At 40.2% G+C, this 23,051-nt stretch overlaps 1 protein-coding gene across 1 annotated transcript in view; it reads left to right on the top strand.

The window, feature by feature from the left end:
• LOC104943502 (AT-rich interactive domain-containing protein 3A-like) overlaps positions 1 to 23,051 on the top strand; it is a gene marked incomplete at both ends in the record, with an annotated part of 34,499 nt that overhangs the window by 10,556 nt on the left and 892 nt on the right. Inside the window, 3 exons of the mRNA XM_010768942.1 lie at positions 11,955 to 12,138; positions 14,155 to 14,399; positions 16,160 to 16,442. Of these exons, the coding sequence (XP_010767244.1) occupies positions 11,955 to 12,138; positions 14,155 to 14,399; positions 16,160 to 16,442 (712 nt within the window). The remainder of the gene's footprint in view (positions 1 to 11,954; positions 12,139 to 14,154; positions 14,400 to 16,159; positions 16,443 to 23,051) is intronic.

The following is a 23,051-nucleotide window of genomic DNA, read 5'->3' as shown; positions in this document are numbered from 1 at the left end:
ATGACAATTTAAAAAACACATTGTCAGTTCAGACAACGACTGAAAATAAGATCCTCATTCTCCACAGAACACAAAGCATTTTTAAGGCACCACATGGCCTCAAATTCTCCCACATTTTTTGTTAAGCAAAAGTAACCGTAGTCCGCTTTCAGTCTTGCTTTAACAGTCCGCTTGAAAATCGGAACTGCATCGGTATCCAACGATTCCGCAACTTTATTCCTCCTGCTGGCCATTTTAGCCTGCCCCAACAAAAAATTGAAAAGCTGACTTTTGCACTTTTGCTTCTGACTGTAGCCTACCTACAACCCAAAATGAACATTGTCTTAGAAAAAACCACATTAAACAAAATCAACATCTGAGTGAGTAACTGAAAAAGACAAACGAGTCGACCACATTCCGTAAAACAATGAAAAATGTTTTCCCTCTGTACACAGAAAGGACAGGCGTCACACACTGTAGGGTTGATAACTGAAACAAACGCATTTACAGCTACCGCAGCGTGGAGAATCCTCCACTGGAGGTCCCCACCCCTCTTAGTCAGCGGAGGCTTGTAGAGCGCTCNGACGGGCTATCAGGAGAGAGAGAGAGAGGAAAAGAGATGCCTCGTTTATTAACTACATTATTCAAAAGTTTCCAGTAATTTCTGATAATAACACAGGGGAAATAAACGAGGCATCTCTTTTCCTCTCTCTCTCTCTCCTGATAGCCCGTCAGTATCAGGGTTACGTCCCGTCCACACAGCGGCGTGCGTTGAAGCTTGCCGGCTCGACCAACAACCAATCACATGAATCTCCCGCCCCTGACACACAAGCAGCGATTTGTTTGGCTAGAGCTTGTACTGGCATATGATTCGATTGGTTGACGCTTCTGCTGAGGCGTCAAAAATTGAACATTGCTCAACTTTTGCAGCGAGCCACGCCAGCAACGCTCCGCGTCGCTTCCCAAGATGCAGTTCGGCGAAAAGTGACGTCACCCCATTCAAAGTGAATGGTGAAGCGTTCAACGCACGCCGCTGTGTGGACGGGCCGTTAGTAGAAATTAATCCCTTGGCGGTTCTAGTGTTCATTTACCGTTTTTACTTCTCTTTGCAATGCTTAATCGATTTGAAACCAAGTCTAACGTAGCTTAAACTTAACGTTAGCTTTATAGCTAACACAACACATTCACGCACCTTTCTCTATGGGTTTTTTTGTAGTGACGAATGAAGTTGGATGTTGTGGTGGTCGTGTCGCTGATCTTTATGCTGTAGACCCTGCATACCGCTGTTCTCTTCTTATTACCGTCATCGACAACATAATCCTTGAATCCAAACTTCACTATTTTTGGAGTAACGCTAGCCGCTGCCATGTTAACTGAGACTCCTGCCTTCTAGTGGGTTGCCAGGTTTGCGCGCATGGCGCTATAATCACCCAATCACATTTAGAAAAAACTAAACGTAATATCTCAATACAAAAACAAACGCAAATATTTAATTTTAAAAAGTCAAGTCCTTTCAAGTCATCTGTCTCTAGCTTAAAGGTGACCTATCATGCAAAATGCGCTTTTGTGCATTTTTTATTTTTTCATGAATATATGTACCCGGTGTTCCAGGGAACTCACCAAGTGTCAGAAAACACAACTCTCTCTATTTTCCTTCATACCCAAATCTCTTAAAAAGGGCTGCAACGGATCTGATACAGACTGATCCAGATTTGAACACTTCTATGATGTCACAGAAGTGGCGCTACGGCTATTGGGCCAACTCCACCAATCAGGAGGAGACAGCCACGGACATTGCCGTTCGAAAGTGCTGGAGACGCTGTAGTACATATGCCAGGCCTGTAGATGGTGCTGTTCTCACAGAATCAGCCCATGAAAAGACAGTGTTAAATTGAGCAAAATGAGGAATGGCTAAAATGCATGATCTGTTTGGTATTTTGAAAAATAAAAAGTATGAATATGCCTTATATAGGTATGGTCCTACACTATATTATTCAAATATAGCATGATAGGTCCACTTTAAGTTAACTCTCAAGTCATGAATACCAAGTCAAGCAAGTCTCGAGTCCAAAAATATGCGACTTGAGTCTGACTCGAGTCAAGTCATGTGATTCGAGTCCCAACCTCTGCTAAATAGTAATTAAAGTACAATACTTATTGTTGTATGCTGTGCATAGACAACATTCAAATTACTTAAAATTAGCTTTACCTAACATGACTAAGTAGGTGAAGTTGTTCGAAATTAGGGAAACCGAATAATAATTAAAAAAAACACAACTATAAACTAATTTGGTTAAATGTTAAAATGAAAACTACTTGTCTCAGGCTACAGTTTTTATATATATATATATATATATACATACATAATAATAATAATAATAATAATAATAAAATACATAAAATCAATGATTAGCTGAAACATGTGCGCACACACACACGCACACAAACACGCACGCACGCACGCACGCACGCACGCACGCACGCACGCACGCACGCACGCACGCACGCACACACACACACACACACACACACACACACACACACACACACACACACACACACACACACACACACACACACACACACAGGTAGGAACATAAGACAATAAGCCCCATCGACCTGAACTCCACAGGCCCAATTTTGAGATATTTAACTTTTTTAACTCTATTGGACTGCCACTTCATTACGATGGATTTTATAGCAAAGACATCAAATTGCGTAGAGGACTAAGCACCAGGGTGCTGCTATAACTTATTGAATTTCCTGCCTGCAATTACATCAGCAAACGGCCCCTCTATTTACCTGTGTAGACAACTCCATTTATTTCTATTGACATGTTGATGCTGCTAATGCCGTTGGTAGACAGGTTCAATGCGGTCTCTTGTCTATCATCTGTCAAGAGAGGAGCAGAGAACGAGAGAGAGAAAAACTCAATATGAGCATTTAGAAAAGGAACAGAAGAAGCAAGAGGAGCGCTCGCTGGAGTATTGGTGATAACTCAGAGAGTGACAGGATAAGGAGAGCTTTATTAAAGAGTTCTTGGGAGAAAGACCTGTCAAAAGATGTTACAGCCATTTGTACATGTCACTTATAGATGAGTCCTATTGCAGCACACAGTGTGTAAACTTCTGAATAAATGTGACTGTTTCTGAAATAACAAAGGTCTTAAGCAAGGCTGCTGTGATATCAAACCATCTGTAAACACACATTTATCTGTCTAAGTGCAACTGGGTGGAGACAAATAATAGTGTTTGGATGTAATCTTTAAATGACAGTGTTTATATGTGAGGGCCAGAGCCAGACGACCAGCGTGGGAATTAACCTGGGAAAGATTCTCACTCATTTTTCCATCACGTATCAAGTGCAAAGCCCGCTATTATGACTAATACGAGAGAGGCAGTGATGCAGACAGAAATGATATCACACTTGAGCAGATAGGCCGCTTATTCTTCCTTTAGCCTCTATCATTAAGTCATATGTGACTTATGGCTTGTCAGGAGCCGCGCTGGCTGCAGCATTTTTACTCATGACACGCTGTCTTCTCCCTGTGGTCAACAAGAACTATTTCTTCATCACATCTATGGGGCTGAGCGTTAAATTACACATGTTATATGATGAACTATGTGCACATTAGTGGTCCACAGCTGGATCCCTCTGGCACGCCATTAGCTGTTTTGGAAACCGCCCACAGGGGCAGACTGTCATTTAGGTCTGATAAGAGGCAGCTCACCACCTCAGCATTAAAACACCTGATGCTAAATGATGCATTCAAATTAGGATTACACATGTTGAATGGTTCAGAAAATACAAAATGGGTATATCATAAACATGTAACAATTAATAGTAAAAAGACAACTTTAAAGGGGCCTTATTCTGCTTTTTGGGGTTTTGTATATGTAAATGGTCGGCTAAGGCTAAAATCCCTGTGTTCCCTCCAAAGGGCAACAGTAGTCTACTGAGTTGTAACCTGAACATTTCTTAAGCCTCCGATATAATGCCTGCCAGCCATTTTACACTTCATTGCGGAAGCCATGCAGACAATTTCACTATAATTACTAATAATGATAAGGTGCAGAGGTCATGGCCCTGTAATATTTCATGTGAATTTGTTTTATACCAAAAATGTTCACTTCAAAATTAAATGTAAAAATAACTGCAATTGTAATTTCAAGAGGACATATTCAGCTCATTTTCAGTTTCATATTTGTATTTTGTGTCTCTACTGCAGTGGCGAGCCGTCAGGGCCCTCTAGGCCCTCTCTGAGGGCCTAAGATATTGTAAAAATATATATTTGAAAACATAAAAAATGTTTTTCTTTAAAATATTTGTTTTTCCAATATTTCTTTAGTTATATTTTTCATTAGTTTTACCAAAATAACTTGATTTAATTGTATTTAAAATAACATTTCCAAAGAAATAAATCCTTTGAATCTGCCTGTTCAGTTTCTGTTTGAATGTGAAGGGTTAAATGAAAGAAGCTCCTTTAGCCGTCTCTGTGAGTTACTGTGAAGACAGGAGCTGATTGGTGGTCCTGCTGTAAATTCATAGAGGGCCAGCGTTAGTAACTCAACGAGACANTCATGGGAAGAACTCATTGTGCACCTTCATGCAAGAGTCCTTGTGTGGACTGGAATTAAAGCAGAAGTTGTTGAATGCTTTTGCTGTATGTGAAACACTTGTGAGGCTTGAAAGCAACCCACAACTTAAAGAGCCTGTGACACGAACCCAACAACTGTTGTGCAATGAAATAGTGGGCTACTAGTAATCTCGAACCGTCAGATTAAAAAAGAAAAAGCGATACAGTTCCGATAAATATCAATAATTTCGAACATCGCGGGAAAATTCCTTCGACTCATTTTGAAGTCGGGGAAGCCGGAAGTGACGTCAATGCGGGAATGCTTCACTGTGCGGCGAGAGAGCCAAACACGGAACAAGTGTGTTGTCATGCGTAGAAATGGTGAATTACTGAGTTTAGGCACGTTAATAACGTTTTAATGAAGTTGACTACAGTATATTCATATTTGTCAGTGCTTTCATGTCAATTTGGTGAAGATAAACATAAATGATGTTGGTGAAGATGATGATTAAATTAGGATTAAAAATCGGTATTGAGAGCTGCTGAATTTCCTCCCGTCGGATGTGATATAAAAACAAATCGATTATTTTTGTAGTTGTAAACTCAAGTGGATGAAACTACATTTATTAGTGCTTTCATGTCAATTCGGCGAACATATGATACATTAAATGATCGTGAGGAGGATGATTTAAAAATCGTTTGTTTGAGCCGGTCTGCATTTCCTGATGAGAAAACAAACCGATGCTTTTTGTAGTTGTAGTACACCAACATGGATTATATATGTTTTTTTTTCCACAATGTTGGGGATATTAATGGATAAAATGCATGGAATATTATTATTATTATTATTCCGACTCCGATCGGTACACTAGGTCCACCGTTTCCCCGCAGCGAGGCTCCCCCTGTTGACAGTTTACGTGGGCTGGGTGCAGTGGCGGACTGGCCATCGGGACGAATCCCGATGGGCCGGTACCGAAGTGGGCCGGTCGGATAAGTCACTATCACATCCCCCACTCCCCCCGTTGACAATTTACTAGCGGTACCGAAGTGGGCCGGTCGAGAGTCCCGGGCTGATTTTTAGTCCCAGTCAACCACTGGCTACATGACCGTATGATCGCCCATATTGACGCACCTAATTCCTAAACTTCTAATAGATACAACATAAACCGATCCTTCAGCCTCATATGAGCTCTCAGACACGTTCAAAATTAAACTGTCATCATTGTCTGAGCTTGCTGCTGTGTGCGCCATCGTGCGTTTACATGCAGATGCTGGGATCCTGAACGTTGCAGCTGGAGCGCTTGGCCCGCAATGACGTCACACATCATTTGGCGGGATTTGAAGAATCCTCGAGAAAATCCAGAATATGGTCAACATTGAAAGGCAGATTAATGGTTATCAAAGTACAAATATCCAAAATCAGTTCAGTAACAGTTTTCAAGGGGACAATATTTACTCAAATTGATGGGTTTGGATGATGGGGGAAACTCGTGTAACAGGCTCTTTAAGAAACGCCACATTACTCAACACTGTGAAACTTAATTTGATCATTTGGATAGTTATAAGCATAACGTTAAAAGCATATAAGCACTTGGGCAAGTTATTGCATACGTTTTATAATGTTTAATAATGCAGTGTGTCGGTCAGGATCGGTTGTTTCCGCGACAACACATTGTGTCGCGTTAAGTGTGTCCATTCCAGGGTTCAGGTGATTACACCCTATAAAGCATCATTATGTATATGATATTGAATGTCTGCTGTTAAATGGACGTACCACCACACACTGGCACTTTAGAAACTCTCTGCAGTCCTGACTCAGGAGAGCACCCCTTCAGTTTGACTATAGAGGGGCTGAAGATGCTGGTGCACATCTATTACACCTTAAAAGAAAACATGGCCGACTGCTCTTCATTGATTTATTTCCTGCCTTTAATTATATTCAGCCATTAAGTCCTCACACATAGGCTGCAGTCAAATGTTCACATGGATTTTAATATTGTTTGTTTGTTAATTGATTTTACAAACCGAAACAGAGTCAATGGTGAGTAAATGATTGTCTGTCTAGCACACGCCGGTCCTCCTAATGTTCTCGTCATCTTGTCACCACTATTTCTCTTGTATACCAACGATGGTCAGACTTATTATAAAGACAGTAACGTTTTCAGACTAACGCGTGCAGTGTTCTCTAACCCACCGGGACGGACGGAGTCTGCTGACAGGCTGTGTCCAGTATCCAGTTACTGAAGGAGCTGTTTGTGCTGCTAATATTTGAACTATGAAGGGATTAAGTAATGAACGATATACATATCCTGTTTAGCACTTGTTTTTTACTGTACACTGAAAAACTGAAACGTTGACTTTAATGAAATGTCTGATGTCAACAGATTTCACATAACTTTTGAAATCAATAATATTAAGTTGAACCTAATATTTAGTATTTAAACTTCACATTGTTGCTTTCAACTAACCTAATACAGTTATGTGAAATGGAGACATAATACATTTAATTAAAGTCAATGTTTCAGTTTTTTTAGTGTAGTGGGTTTACATAGTTTGCCCTTCAGCCAGAGATACATCATCACTGCACTAGACCTGATATGAGGTCTGACTTTCTACATCAATTGAGTTTCTCTATCAAAGTCATTATTTAAATGCAGTGTTATCACTATCAGTTACATGTACTGTATTCAGTCATGTATGGATGCTTGATCTTGACTCCTGTTGCCTTGTATGACAAGAAAGCCAATGAGTTTCCTGGTATAAAAATTAAAGTTTGGGATAAAGATGAAGTGGTATCATATCTAAGAAAATAAAGCTGCCAGAGGAGTGTCTAACTTTCTGTTTCATTCCCTCTGTGATAGCGCAGTATTTAACTTATATCTTGTCGGAGGGACCTTTATCGCTTGAATCATGCAGCAGATGTTCAGAACACATTTGTGGTGGTGGTGGTGGTTCAGTGTGAAGCAGAGACATGGGATCCTCACGGAGAGATTCCATCAAAAGAGGAGCAGACAATGGCTGTGAGGGCCTCCTTTGTGTGTTGATAAATACCCACGGTGATTTACTGTTGCCCTGGGCTGTGGGTATTAATTGATTATTATCTCTGAAGATCAGCACTTTTCTCAAATAAGTCAACTTTTGTCCCCCACCTAATTGCTTAAGAATACTATGTGGAAAAGAAAAGGCTACTTGAGAGTTACTGTAAAAAATGGCTAAGTGTTCGATCGCTGTGACACTAAATATTCCTCCTTACTTTGCCTCACCTTTGAGTCGCCTTTCTTTCTTTGATGTTTTTCTCTGTTTAGTGCAGTCTTCTCAGAGTGGGCACACTGAAAAAACTGAACCGTTGACTTTAATTGAATGTATTATGTCAATAGATTTCACATATCTGTATTAGGTTAAATGAAAGCAATAATATCAAGTTTAAATCAAATATTAGGTTCAACTTAATATCATTGCTTTCAACTAACCTAATACAGTTATGTGGAATTTGCTGACATGATACCTTTAATTAAAGTCAACGTTTCAGTTTTTCAGTGCAGGGGAAACTAAGCTAAGGCCTGTGCTCATGTTCTGTCATAATAAGTGTTTATTTAAGTAAATTATTGACAAAATATGCTATTTCCCACACAGTTTGACACCGGCGATAATACTCTGAGTTACGCTGCTTAATTCCTTGTTTTTGTTGGCCGTGTGATTTAACGAGCCATACCAAGTTGTTGTTTTGCTTTCATATTGGTAATCCTCTTAAACAGATACGTAAGATCCTGAAAGCAATTGACTCTGAACACACAAACAGAAGGCTAAAGAAGCATCTTTTCTGACAAGCTAGCAGTTAGCTCTTTTTTCTTGAAGGACTCAAGGTTGAATCCATTAGAATGAAGGGAGGTAATAATGAAATACCCAGCCTGTACAAGCTGTTCTATTATTGGCCACACTGAAAAAAGTGAACCGTTGATTTTAATGAAATGTATTATGTCAACACATTTCACGTGACTGTATTTATGGTAGCTTTAGTCTTTTTAGTCAACTACAGTTCAACATTATATTATACTAATTAAAATCTTATTATTGTTCTGCTCAGTTTAACCTTAAAGCAAATAGTTGTATTGGACAAAACGGCTTACAAGCATGACAGTCACTATTGTCCTTCAGTTCATCTCAATATGTATGAGCACTATAAGAACAATTGTGTTAAATATCCTTAATGTGCTTTATTCAAGTGGAACATTGAATTAGCTTTATTGCCATTTAGCTGCAAACATCAGTCTCAGCTTTACCTTGTTAGTGTTTATGCTAATTGACAAATGTTAGCATGCTGGGTAATATGGTAAATATATCTGCTTTACCACAATCTGTTTGACTTCATACGAGGTACCTCTGACACACAGACAATACTCAAGTCTATTATTGCTTGGATTTTTGTATGAATTGTGTTGAAAAATGGTGATGTGTGACAGGTTGTGTGCTCCCCCTCCTCCTCGTCTTCATTTCGGCGCTTGAGCAGAGCTAGATAAACAGTTGGTTTCCCCTGTGACGCTGCATTAATCGTTCATTTCATGGGTTAAAAGAGCAAAGTCAATGAGGAGGAGAAATTCTCATCCCATTATCGGCTTGGGGTGCAAAGTGAGCGCATCAGCGATGAAGCCAAGCATAAAGATGATTACTGCACTACTAGAGCCCTGATGCTCCACATTGTTCCAATTACAAACTCCTCTGTCTCTGCAGCTGAGGGATTAAGTGAAGACCACTGTTAGACTCTGAAAGTGGATTTCTCCCACCTTGTCCACCATTGCTCATTGTAATAATGATACATGACCTGATGAGATAGTTTGTGCTGACAAAAGGCCTCCATCCTCACTCTTTTATTCCTGATATCTCTTTCAGCGAATCAGAGAGACAAATACATCACCCTGGGTATTGAAAGCACATAACTCTTGTTTTAAGAGGCTTGTCTCTCCTCACATTCTGTCAGACAAAGGCTGAGCTTTTATTTATTACCTCAATCCTTGTTTGGTTGGCTATTGTGTCTTCAACAAAATAATAGTTTTATAGATAAGCATGGATGCACATTATAATCAGCGGTAATAAAGATCAAGAGGGCGGTGGACCGGACGATATACTGCTGCTTTGGTTTTGTATTGTGTCATTTTACTGTCAATTCTCCCTGACAATTATCACACTTCATACAGACCCTATGAGAACTACAATTGTGTTTTCATACCACATTAGCAACCACCCATTTGACACAGAAACACGACAAATATATTTGTTATTCACAATTCATGCATTCATGAAGTTAACCTTTGGTTTTAATGACTTCCTTTATTGTCAAAATATAATTTACTGTTGTGATACAAAGACTGCAATCATTTCCATAACGTAAGTAGTCTCATGAGTGCAAACGTGTTACTGTCACTGTCACTTGAACTAACCTAAAATGTACGTTTTATTGTCTTACTTTAACAATGTGATTACATGATTCCTTCCGATATTATTGCAGATCTGCTTTAACCCTTAGATGCATAAGTGGGTCTTTTTGGACCCGGTGAGGTGGTTTTCTTGGAGTATCTTTGTAATTACATTTTTTTTATCATTTCATATTCCTCAAAAAACATGTTTTGGATATCATGCCATTCAAATTTTAAATTTAAATTTTAAGAAATTGTAGTTTTTGTATTACTACCCCAAGCTTCCATAAGTGGGTCAAAAATGACCCGCATGCATTTTCTATGGAATTTCGTTTTTTTTTCAAAATGTAAAAAAAATGTCTAAAATTATAAATAGTGAAAAATTAAATATAAAATATTTCTAGTGTGAACCAAAATATAATGGTGATATATATAGTGATTTTTCTTAACCAAAATGACAAAAATGGCATAAAAACACATATTGTTCTAATACGGGTCCTTTTTGACCCACTTATGGAAGAGTGTGGGGTCCAGTCCCTCGTGCATCTAAGGGTTAAGCTAGCTAGCTAACGTAGCTTACATAGTCATTTCACTATACTGAGAAATCACTAACAGTTATGATGGGTTTTTTACTTGCAGCGTTTTGTTTATGCTCTGCTTTTAGTGAACGCTGCACATTTGATTTCAATTTGGTGAAGATATTTTTTCTTTTGCATGTGTTTTGCCACATTTGTGTTTTTATATTTGTAGTTTTTGAAAGTGAAGCGCGTTTCTGGTAAAGGAAACACATTATTGTATGTTAACTAGCTGCTGCCTCTATTACTTTTATAATGCTGCTACATATTTGTATATATTTTAGCCTTGGATGTGCATTTATTTGCTATTTTATCAACATGTGCCTTCCTTTTTTTGATCATGAAGATTAGATTTGTCCGTTTGAGTACTGTTTCCTTTTTCCAGACAAACTCATACGCCTCATGTTATGAAGGATCATCCATACTGTAACCTGCTGAAGTCCTTTTTTGTCTCAATCAAGCCTCTCCGGCACTTTCTTCTCCAAAGAGCGATGTGGAGGCAGTGCAGCTTCAGATTTACTGCCGGTATTGTCTCGTGAGAGAAGAGGAACATCAATCTTTTGTTTTAATAGTGTCTCATTCGTTCAAATGCCAGCACCGCGAAACGAAGCCGTAATTACTGGCCTTAATTGATGTGGTTTTACCACCTTAGACGATACTTCAGAGCTCTCCTCCCCCCTCACTGTAAAGGCCCCACTGCTGTTGTTTGCACTATATTTCTGCCGCTATTGATTGCTATTATGGTAAATCCGATGGGCACAATGGAACTCTATCAGCAAAATGCAGGTTAATTATCTCAGGGTCAACCACTTTGGAATGTTCACAAAGAGCCGGCCGTTCGCTCTTTATTGCCTCACATTAAATTGCAAATACTAATTATTGTCTGCGCCTCTTTTTTCTGCTAATAAGGGGACAGGTTGGCCGTCATTAATAGAAGATTACCTTCCGTTTTCTACAGATTGTTTTTGTGAGTTTTAAACAGGCTTTAACAGACTCATTCATCTGTGGTGCTGTTGTTATTCCTTTAACCTTTTGCCCTTTATTTAATGTTTGATATGTAGTCTGTTATATATAAATACAGTATATTTACTGTGAGCATTGGGAGCTTGTGTCCCTTTTAAGATTGTTGCTCTGCATCATTAAGTGAGGTTATAGCTGCACATGTTCAATGTTTCCTCAAGAGATCATTCCTGTTGAAATGAAGCATGCATAATCAATAAAGGATTTCCAGTGGATGCGTATATAAGATATTAGAAACTTTTTGTGAAAGTTATATTTCTTGGTGTTAACAGAGCTGCCAGAAATGTGACTGGCTCCAGATCAATTGGCCTTATAAGAAGGTGCATAAGCCCATTGATCGGAGGAACCGAAGTGAATGGAATTGATTGTGGATATTGTGTTTGCTTTCTGCAGGGACTCCAGTGAATCGCATTCCTATCATGGCCAAGCAGGTGTTGGATCTCTACATGCTCTACAAGCTCGTCACAGAAAAAGGCGGCTTAGTGGAAGTCATCAATAAGAAAATATGGCGTGAGATCACCAAAGGCCTTAACCTCCCTACCTCCATCACCAGTGCAGCTTTCACTCTGAGAACACAGTGAGTATGAGCTCCTGCACTGACACTGTGTGTGTCCAACATGACTCACATTCTCTGCTTTGATATTGTTTAAAGAGCCCTATTTTGCTTGTTGGTGTGTTCTCTTCCCTGTAGTGTGTTATAAAGGTTTTGGTGCATGTAAATGCTCTGCAGAGGCTCAAGTCCCTGAGTTTCTCTTACACACTCAACTCCTTTGTTTCTTTCCTGAACATAATGACATCACTATGTAACACTCGTGCTTGTATTGCCATCACATTGTTCGTGATAGGCTAAGGGGTGGGAAATCTCTAAGTTGTTGACCAATCACACGGCTAGCTAACAAGCAGTATGAGAGAGATAAAGAGCTGTTTGAACATGCAGCATGGAGACACAGCACACTGATATGAAGCTGAACATGAGCAGGATGGCCCCTTTAATGATGATTTTCGGGTCAGTACTATTTATTTGTTCTTGAAATGCCTATCAAAGGCTTATTTGATTCTACGTGCCCAGACAGGTGAAAGGCACAGTTATGTTCACTTCCTGCAGCAGAGTGCATGTGTGGTCTCTACCTCGCTGTGATTCATGCTAATTATAGTCTTTAGAGGGCTCGGCCTTTAATCTGGAGCCTCCGTGTTCTTAGATTACACTGCGTTTGCACTTTATTCCTCACCACACAATCATCAAAGGAAAGTGTTATTTTAAAAAAAAAAGTATTTAATGAAATATTTGATACCTTTCTAGTACAAAAGAAATAACCCTGAATTGTATTGCATTGATTGCCCTCAGGAGGTTTTTGGTATGTCTGCCTTCAGGGCAGAATCAACTCTGTAGACCCTGTGAGGAGTTGTCACTTACAATGATTTAAACGCTAGATAATTGCTATAATTACATAAGGTAAAGATGTAGGGGTTTTGCCTGAGCATGCATCGTCCTTGGTGCAGGATGCTTTTATGAATCTGGTCTCTGTGTTGGTTTTAGGAGGCATAGTTACACACAGTGAGCTGAGAGATATATAAGGTGGAAAGAGCAACAATTTAGTAAACATATTATATCAAATTATTATTTAAGGTATTATTGTTAAAATGTATATTATTGCTTCCAACTAACTAATACAGTAATAGGACATTTGTTGATATGATACATTTAATTGAGGTCAATGTTTCAGTTGTTTGGGTGCTGCTTACTTAAGATGAAGAATACATGATGCAGCACATCACTAATCACACTTCATTTGGCATGATGGGTAACTGATTTAAACTGTTGGTGATAGAGGACGTTGTGTCTTTCCGCGCGCGTGTGTGTGTGTGTGTGTGTGTGTGTGTGTGTGTGTGTGTGTGTGTGTGTGTGTGTGTGTGTGTGTGTGTGTGTGTGTGTGTGTGTGTGTGTGTGTGTGTGTTGCAGCGCAAACTGACAGGAGGTCAAACACACAAAGCTTTTCCTCCCAGCACAAATGTTTCTGAAGTCAACAGATATTCAGTCGTCCAGCTGTGGAACTGAACTAACTCTACAGGTTCTCGTTTGAGTCATATTTGAGATCATTTTAAATTGGAGGACAGATTTCTCTGTAAAGTGCTTCCTTCTTTCATCCTCCCTCTCTACTCCTGTCTGCAGTCTTTAGTCGTAAGAAGCTGATGATCAACCCAGTTAGGTGTGAACATGTTGGGTGGAAACTCGCTGGGATTAGGAAGGAAAACATTTTCAAATTGACATTGACACGTTTTAAGTAATCTGATAAATGGAGAAAACAGGCTGTTACTAACATGCATGTTAACCCCTCTGTGATTAAAGGGTGATGGCATTGGGTGATTTGTTTATTATGTTTTATTTGTAAAAAAAAACTAAAACTGGAAATGAAAGCATTTTCAGGTAAACCCTGCAAACGATTCAACAGTTACAGTGTGTACTTTGAAGTGTCATGGTTTCATTGTGGGACGGTTTTTTCAATGTCTCTCCAACCCTGCACGTATGGATTGATGAAAGAGTGAGTGACAACATGTGACAGAGTAAATGATTGCCCTTTCTCCTTCCCTGCAGGTATATGAAGTACCTCTACCCGTATGAATGCGAGAAGCGGGGGCTCAGCTCCCCCGGTGAGCTCCAGGCAGCCATCGACAGCAACCGGAGGGAGGGCCGGCGGCAGAGCTACGGCTCGGCCCTCTTCAACTACTCTCCTGTGGGCACCCCTACCCTCCTGTCCTCACCAAAGATGCACATGTCCCACCTCTCCATGCCCATGCACAACTCTGGCCATATCTCCCAGGTGCCTGTGATCAAGAAAGGTACCACACAAGGTTTAAATTCATGAAACAATCAAATATTGAACGTTTAAAAAAAAAGACGCAAACTCAACACTTCCTCCATGTTGGCTGGTCCTCAAAGGCCTGTGTTTCCTCCAGAAGGAGTATCTCTCCCACCACGTCTTTCTTTCATGTACTGCAGCTGGTTCTACCTTAGGAGAGCTCATCACTAACTACCAAACCAAACTTCCTGTGCAAATATTTTTCCATGTATGGTCATATTGCTAAGGGGGCTTATTGTCCTGGTGGGCTTTTCCTTTGAATAATTAGTTCAGGATTCAATAAGAGGATGCAAGAAGTGTTACATTTAATTGAAAGTATCTTAACCATAAAAAAGCCAGGTCTATTAAAAATAAATATTGTAACGCAGAGTTATACCGAGTAAGGGGATAATAATGTGTAAATATGCATTAAACTGAATGTACCATGGCATTGTTAGATAACTAATAGCTGGATACTTAAAGCATTATGTGCAAACCAACCCTTCAGCAGGCATTGTGCAGTGTACTTTTTACAAAGAGAAATCTGGCACAAAAGCATGAAGTTGGTGTGATGAAATAATAATGATAAAAATAATCTAGGCATGATGCAGGACACCCAAATAAATATTTATTTCTGTCACCCCGAAGGATGATTAATTTCCTCCGTATGAACACTTTGTCAAACAAAAGCTTTCACGTGATGTGTTTTAGGGATCACAACATCTATTTGAGAAAGAGTCGCATGATTCCCCGGCTACATAAGAAGAATTCAGTGTGTTCACATGTCAGGAATATGTGTCACAATTCCCCCCAAAGAGGAAACATCTTGCAGGACTTCCTCATATCAGCGTTTTCCGAGACACACTAATGCCCCACGAAGAGCACAGGAGCGCTTTGATTACAGCTCCGCGAGGAAAACAGCCTCTGAGTAATCAGCGTAGCGTGCCATGGAGACATCAGACAGCTCTTTTAGTGATATCAGTGTAGTTACGCTGGGGTTCACATATTACATAGGATGCATTGTTTCAATCAACAAACTGAAAAATGTGCAAGCATCATGTGTTCCTGATGGGTTGTTCTTCTTCTCACCTTCTGCAGCATGTGAGCCTTTGTTGGTTGCTTTATGTTCCCCAGCCAGCATTAACAACACAAAGCACTCAAGCTTAAACAGAAAGCCTGCAGGGGCGTCTACGATCTGGCTAAATGTTAAATCACCAAGAACAATTTAATCGTAAAGTTTAAAATGATTTTTTTAACATCATAAGATGGAAATATATACAGTGCTAATAGAACCCAAAGACACATTACGGCCCAAATACACATTATGCACCATTTGCATGGAGAGGTGTCAAAGCAAAAGGGCTGCCATGTGTCAGAGCCTGGGAGCAGTTTTCTGTCACCATAGGGAACAAAACATATATATACAAAAACATTGGCATGTTGTTAAAAATCTGCAAGAATTCTGGGCATCAAATGATAAATAATGCAAAGTTGATTTGAATACTAATGGAATAGAACGCCCAGCAATATCAGTTTTAAAGTAAATTAACCTTTACAAGAATCTTACCAGAAATCTGAAACCTAGGAAATGGTTGTGCCACAGATTACGAGGTTAATTAATTATAAAATAAAAACACAATTACATACTCCCAGGTGCATTATAATGGTGCATTTCTAGATCTTAAATATCACGACGGTACTTGTGACATGCACAGGCCTGCAGACTATAAGATATAACCTTCTTGTTCTTCTTCTCTCCAGAGGAGCCCATGATGGCCGGCTACCTGCCCGGCCGGGGGGGTCTCCCCATGTCTCACAGCAGCCACCACGTAGCAGTCATGGCGGCCCAGGCCCAGGCAGCCGCGGCCGTCCAGGCGGCGGCTCTGGAGCAGCTCCGAGAGAAGCTGGAGGGGGGGGAGCCGCCGGAGAAGAAGATGATGATTATGGAGGAGCAGCAGAGGATTGTGCAGCACGCTCTGCAGCAGAACCTGCTGGCCATGGCCTCCCAGCTGCCCCTCAACATCAAACTCAACAACAGAGGTGCGTGTGATCATCCTTTGCAATTATTCATTGTTTATTATTGATGTAGATAAAGAGGCCAATTCCTGCTTTTTGGGGTTTTCCCTTTACTGCAGCACAGGCAGTATGAGACAAATAAAGAACTTTTTCAACATTTAAGCATGGACACATATCCCAGTGGAGCAGTGGCGAGCCGTGACTTTTATACCTAGGCTCTTTGACCCCCCCCCCTTCCCTGAAAAAAAAGGAAAAAAAGAAGAGTTACGTCAGAGCGTATACTTCAGCGGAATATCAAATCAGCGGCCCGGGGTGCAAAACGCATCAATGACAGCGACCCTCTACCACACAAAACAACAACATTTATATAAACACCTATCATGACAGGGCAGCCCCAGCCAAGTAACAATTACAAATGAATGAAGTCGGCACGGCGGCCCACATTGAAAATGACCTAGGCCTACCTTTGATGATAAATCACTGAAACACAAAGTCCATCCTCCTTTCCTTTTGGATGAAGCACTTGATGGCGGGTCATGCAGCTGATCCTTTGCCACTCCAGTTTATCATTGTAACTCAATCTTGAAAATGACTCAGTTAATAATTTCGCAACGAAGTCATCACTATCACTGAAGTGAACAAACTTATGCTAATCATAAATCTATCGATCATAAATCTATCGATTAGGTTTATGATTAGAAAATAATAAAAGTAGGGTAGACATGTGGATATTATCAGGCTGAACAAAACATGCATTTATCTAACAGATTCGTTTTCCACAGACCTTATTTCCAGCTATTTTCCAAACCCTATGGAGAAATCCCATTGCTTTTTTGTCGAGGGAACCCGAGCGCAGCTCACTTCCGTGTTTTAGGACGCATCACTGCACCTCTTTATACACATGCATAAACTTCACAGCGGGTGGAACTTGTCATAAAGTCCGCGAAAATAAAGCCCACCCATTTAGAGGGAAGATATGATTGGTCAATTGTACTGTCATTTGACATTACTCTCTCAATAGCCGCCTTCACACCGCAGTACTTTTCCCACTTTANCATCGACTCATTTTGAAGTTTTGGGGGAAGCCGGAAGTGACGTCAATGCGGGAATGCTTCACTGTGCGGCGAGAGAGCCAAACACGGAACAAGTGTGTTCAACACACTTGTTCCGTGTTTGGCTCTCTCGCCGCACAGTGAAGCATTCCCGCATTGACGTCACTTCCGGCTTCCCCCAAAACTTCAAAATGAGTCGATGGAATTTCCCCGCGATGTTCGAAATTATTGATATTTATCGGAACGGTATCGCACCTTCTTTTTTAAACTGACGGTTCGAGATTACTAGTAGCCCAATATTTCATTGCAAAACAGTTGTTGGGATGCTGTCACAGGCTCTTTAAACTTTTTTCAACAATGGCGATATGCACGGTAGATGTGAAGTACATTCATTGCATACAATTGAATTTATTCCAAATATTTTCATACTAATACTTCTAATTAGTGTTCGTGTGGATTATCTGGTGGACAGGGGGTGTTCTCAAAAATCTATCAAAAGGTATACAGTATGGCAATTATGATGAATTTAGTTGTCCTAATACTGAATCTCAGCAGGTCCTCACACTGGATAATGCTGATGTTTGAATTTTTGCAACCATGATTAAATGATTTTGGTCAGAAGTGCTCTGCTTGCAGTCGGAGCAGTTCTTAGCAATGTCTGTTTGAGCGGGCTCTGCTTACACCAGGTGTGAACAGTGTGCATGGAGGAATAAAGAGCCTGAGCTCCAAAGCCCTACAGCTGATGAACTGGGCTGCCTGCTTCCTAGTGGTGAAGATGTGTGTCATTCAGTAAAGAGAGTTAGGGATATTCACTGTGTTATGATTTCAAAGAGAGAGTAACCTGAAAATGTCACCAGTGTAACCTGAAATCTCCATATTTCAGAGGCTATAAACAGCATTTTCTCACATTTTGCCATTAAACATAAATCAAATATCAAAAAAGTTGATGAGTTGTTTTCTGTTGATCAACTAATTGATCCTTTGACAAAAATAAATAAATAATGTCACTGCTGACCTAGTGTGAGATGAAAAAACACTCAAATGCGTTACTTTGGAAGGCCATTATAAAAATGATTTTTTTTTTTCTTTGGAGGAAGTTTGAAGACTTGCTAGTGTCACTTCTCGCAATCCAAAACAGCCAAAGGCCAGTTATTTATTCATTCATTTCATTATTTGTATTTCTATCATTGTTCGTATTTTGTATTTGGCTATAATATCTCTGGGCACTTGTCACTTGGATGTGGTTTCATGGTACTTAGTCCACCCGCTTAGATATGTTTTACCCAGTGACTTTAGTGATGGCTTGTGTCATTTTCTTCTTTAAACATCGGGAAATCACAATTCCAGAATTCTTTATAAAGGCATCACAGTGAGATACTAGTATAGCCTCTGACAGCATTTTGTTTTATTGGAAGTTTAGTTGTGACTGCTACTGTACCTGCACTGTGAGCAATCTATGTCCAAAAAATAATAAAAACTACATTTGCATCTTAAGCTCAATTCTGACAAGCCATACAATGCAGTCCAGCTCAGAGGAGAGCCCGAACCTCCTGTATGACTGTGGTCCGGATTCATCCAGACAATAAATCACAGGGTGAGAGGAGCGCTGTATTTTTGACACTTTTCACTGGATCTCTGCGCAGAGAGCCAGCCTGGCTGACATCTCTTTGTCTCTGCTGAATGACAGTGATGTGTTCAAGAAACATTGATTGGGATATTTGAGCAGTCAAAGTTGTCAGAGGCGAGAGGTGGAGATAGGCTGCTGCTGATCTGCTCTGCACTGACAATGTCTCTTTACACTAAGTCCAAAATCAATCTCTAATTGAACGCTCCAACAACAATCCATACCGTCTCTAAACCCAAGTGACCACCCAACTACATCATTACTTCATAAACGTGTGCTTTCTGCAGCTGTCACCGCACAGCTGGACTCAAACCGGACTTCGCTTTTTGGGATTTTCATAAACAGTAATGTGTCAAACATCCAGCGTGTTAACTGCAGCTGGCAATATAGCAGATGTTTTAAAGACAAATATAAAATGAATATAATCTTCTGACATTCGCATTAAATGAAATTGTTAGTATCACAATATAGAAGTAATGTAACCTGATACAGACGGACCCCGACTGTTGTGTCGCCTCGCATCTCTGCGTCTTGGCCATGTGTCACTGGAACACACCGCAAAGACTTCAGCCGACGGCCAAGAAGCACGTACGAACCGCACATGCGTGAGTGGCAATAACTCTCCTTACCAGCAGGCGGTGGTAGTGTGTATTCGTCATTCAAAAGTTAAATGAAATCTCAGATTTGCCTTCTTAATGGTTTGTTTGGGTCCCTCACTTCCGTTTCGCTTCTCATGCACTGATTCGCTGAACAGCCAATCAGAGTGATTTATTTGACCGACAGCCTTTGGCCGACTTCCCACCGATTCGACATGTGGAATCCGCCGCCTTGAACAAGAAGTGTTCCTTCGTTGTGAAGAGTCTGCTTTATGCGCTCCGCAGCAGTAGTCCCGCTGCGACAGAGTCCAACAGAGAGGCAGGAGCTGTGGGACCGTAGCCTAGAGTGATCCTTCGTTAGCGTGAAGAGTCTGCAAAGCTTTATGCGCTCTGCAGTACCTGAGCATGCTCCCCCCCCCCCGGTCAACAACTTCAAAAATCTGGGCTATATAAAAATCGCTGGCCCGCGAAAGTGTCTATTGGATAAATGTTGGCCCTTGGATAAATGTAGTTGGTGATCCCTGCATACCAACAAGTTTGTTCGCTACAACTGTTCCGAAATCACATGTCATCCATGTGTAGATATCACCTAACACAAATCATTTCAACTCATTAAAAGACATCTTTAAACTTTAATGCATTCCAGCTAATATTAATGTTGTGCAAATGAGGTGACTTTTCAAAACACAAAGGATAAAGATTTTAATTATAGCTTTTACATTCTCATTCTACATTAAGCTTTCTATAATAAAAATACATAACGTTTACCCTATGCATTTTGATTCAAATCCATTTTCTGTTGTGAACTCGATTAGGGTTAGCAATTATTGTTTATTGAAAATAAACCACAATAAAAGTCCCGCGTTTTAATGCCATGTCCATTGTGCATTATGAGTAAGGGCAAGAGAGGTGAGGACATTATGTATCTGCAGACATTGTGTACCGAACAAGGAATTCAAAGTAACAAAAACATGGCAGCCTTGGGCTCCTAAAATAGACTTTCATTGTAAGTGGTAGGGCCCTTTATTCTCTGCTGGGTGGTTAACTTCCTTATGTTATGGAAGGGTCCTAACACGCATCTATTTCCCCCCTACAAAACTAGCGGCTGCCAGCTGAATGCTCACTTTGGGAAACACACCGTCACACATAAGAGGCCAATACAAGAAGACAGGGTGTTGCCCTTCACTAAGAAGAAGCTGATCATGCCAGGTTACCTTGCTATAATCAGCTGGAATTGTCAGAATTGAGTTTTGATAAAAAAATGAAATTAAAGTTTCACAGAAAAAATTGAAAGATTAACTTTATCAAATGTATTACGTCAATATATTTCCCGTAACTGTATTAGGTTAGTTGAAAGCAATAATATTAAGTTTGAATACAAATATTAGGTTCAACTTAATATTATTGCTTTCCACTAACTAAATACAGTTTTGTGAAATTTGTGGCCATAATGCCTTTAATTAAAGTCAATGTTTGCATTTTTTCAGTGCATTGCTTTTTATTCAGCTTTCAACTCAATCTCAGAGACCTCAAACAACTTTTTGAGAAGTAAAAACTTCAAAAATCATCGGGAGCTTTGGTATCTGTTAATAGGTACTGACAACTGAAAAGTAATAATTGTAATAATAAGGAAAAGAGTGCAAAGGTACACATCTGAACATTATTTTTGAAAGAAGAAGCTTATTGCTGTGGAAACCACTCACCCCGTTTCTGCATGAAGCTGAAAAGATCATCGAGAAACTCTTTGCGCTTTTCGTCATCGTCCAATTCATACAACTGAAAAAAAGAAGGAAAGAAATTGAATGAATTAGACATTTTTACCAAAGAAAAAGAAGGCCGTGTTTGATCATTGAGAGGTTGGTGGAGTTTTTCGTGAACTCTGAGGATTATGGCCGATCAGGAGAGGACAATGAGCTCCTTGAAGACAGTCTGTGAACGGCCTTGAGCCCGGAGCAGCGACTGACCAGCAGCCCGCTCACACCTCCAGCACAAAGGCTCAGCGCCACACCGCTGCTGGAACAATATCAGGAAGATGCTTTCTGCCCATGAATAGCTTTCTCACATCTGTGCGCCTTAGAGAGGTATGGCTTTGTCAGCTCCAACCAAATGACCATCAGGGTTTCTTATCTGACCCCTTCAAAAAGGTGAACGCAAACATGCTGTTCATTCATACAAAGCTCTGAGCGTGGTGTTTAAATATCTTCTATAGTTTGGATGTGTTCCAGTCAGGATTTCGTCCAAACCACAGCACTGAGACTGCTCTTGTTAAGGTCTTCAATGACATCCACTTAAACACAGACAGTAGCAGAACTTCAGTGTTAGTATTATTAGATCTCAGTGCTGCGTTTGACACTGTTGACCACAACATATTACTAGACCGACTGGAAAACCGGGCGGGACTTTCATCAACAGGTCTAAATTGGTTTGAATCCTACTTAAAGGACAGAAACAACTTTGTTTCTATAGGTAAATACACATCTGAGTTGACAAATATAACATGTGGGGTACCTCAAGGCTCCATCTTGGGGCCTCTTCTCTTTAACTACATATACATGCTACCACTGGCTCAGATAATGAAAAACAACAAAATAAGTTACCATAGCTATGCGGATGACACACACATTTACATAACCATTTCACCAAGAGACTATGCTCCAATTCAAACACTGAGTAAGTGCATTGAACAAATAAATGACTGGATGTGTCAGAACTTTCTCCAATTAAACAAAGATAAAACTGAGGTAATGGTTTTTGGAGCCAAGGCAGAACGAAGAAAAAAAAGCACTGAGCTTCAGTCTGCTATGTTCAAAACAACAGATAAAGCCAGAAAATCTAGGTGTAGTCATGGACTCTGACCTGAGTTTCAACAGTCACATTAAAACAGTTACTAAATCAGCCTACTATCACCTAAAGAACATATCTAAGATTAAAAGACTAATGTCACTGCAGGATTTGGAAAAACTTGTCCATGCTTTTATCTTCAGTAGACTGGACTACTGTAATGGTGTCTTCACAGGTCTCACAAAAAATATATTAGAAAGCTGCAGCTGATTCAGAACACCGCTGCTCGAGTCCTCACTAACACTAAGAAAGTGGATCACATCACTCCTGTTCTGAAGTCTTTACACTGGCTTCCTGTGTGTCAAAGAATAGATTTCAAAATACTGCTGCTGGTTTATAAAGCATTGAATGGTTTAGGCGCAAAATACATTTCTGATCTCCTGCTAAATTATGAACCATCCAAGTCTCTCAGGTCTTCAGGGACTGGTCAGCTTTCTGTCCCCAGAGTCAGAACTAAACATGGTAAAGCAGCGTTCAGTTATTATGCTCCAAATATCTGGAACAAACTCCCAGAAACTTGCAGG

The sequence above is a fragment of the Notothenia coriiceps genome, unplaced genomic scaffold (assembly GCF_000735185.1).
Source record: "Notothenia coriiceps isolate Sejong01 unplaced genomic scaffold, NC01 NC01_scaffold00006120, whole genome shotgun sequence".
NCBI lineage: Eukaryota > Metazoa > Chordata > Actinopteri > Perciformes > Nototheniidae > Notothenia > Notothenia coriiceps.
Note: the sequence above shows the minus strand (reverse complement) of the source record. Positions and strands in the feature narration are given on the sequence as shown.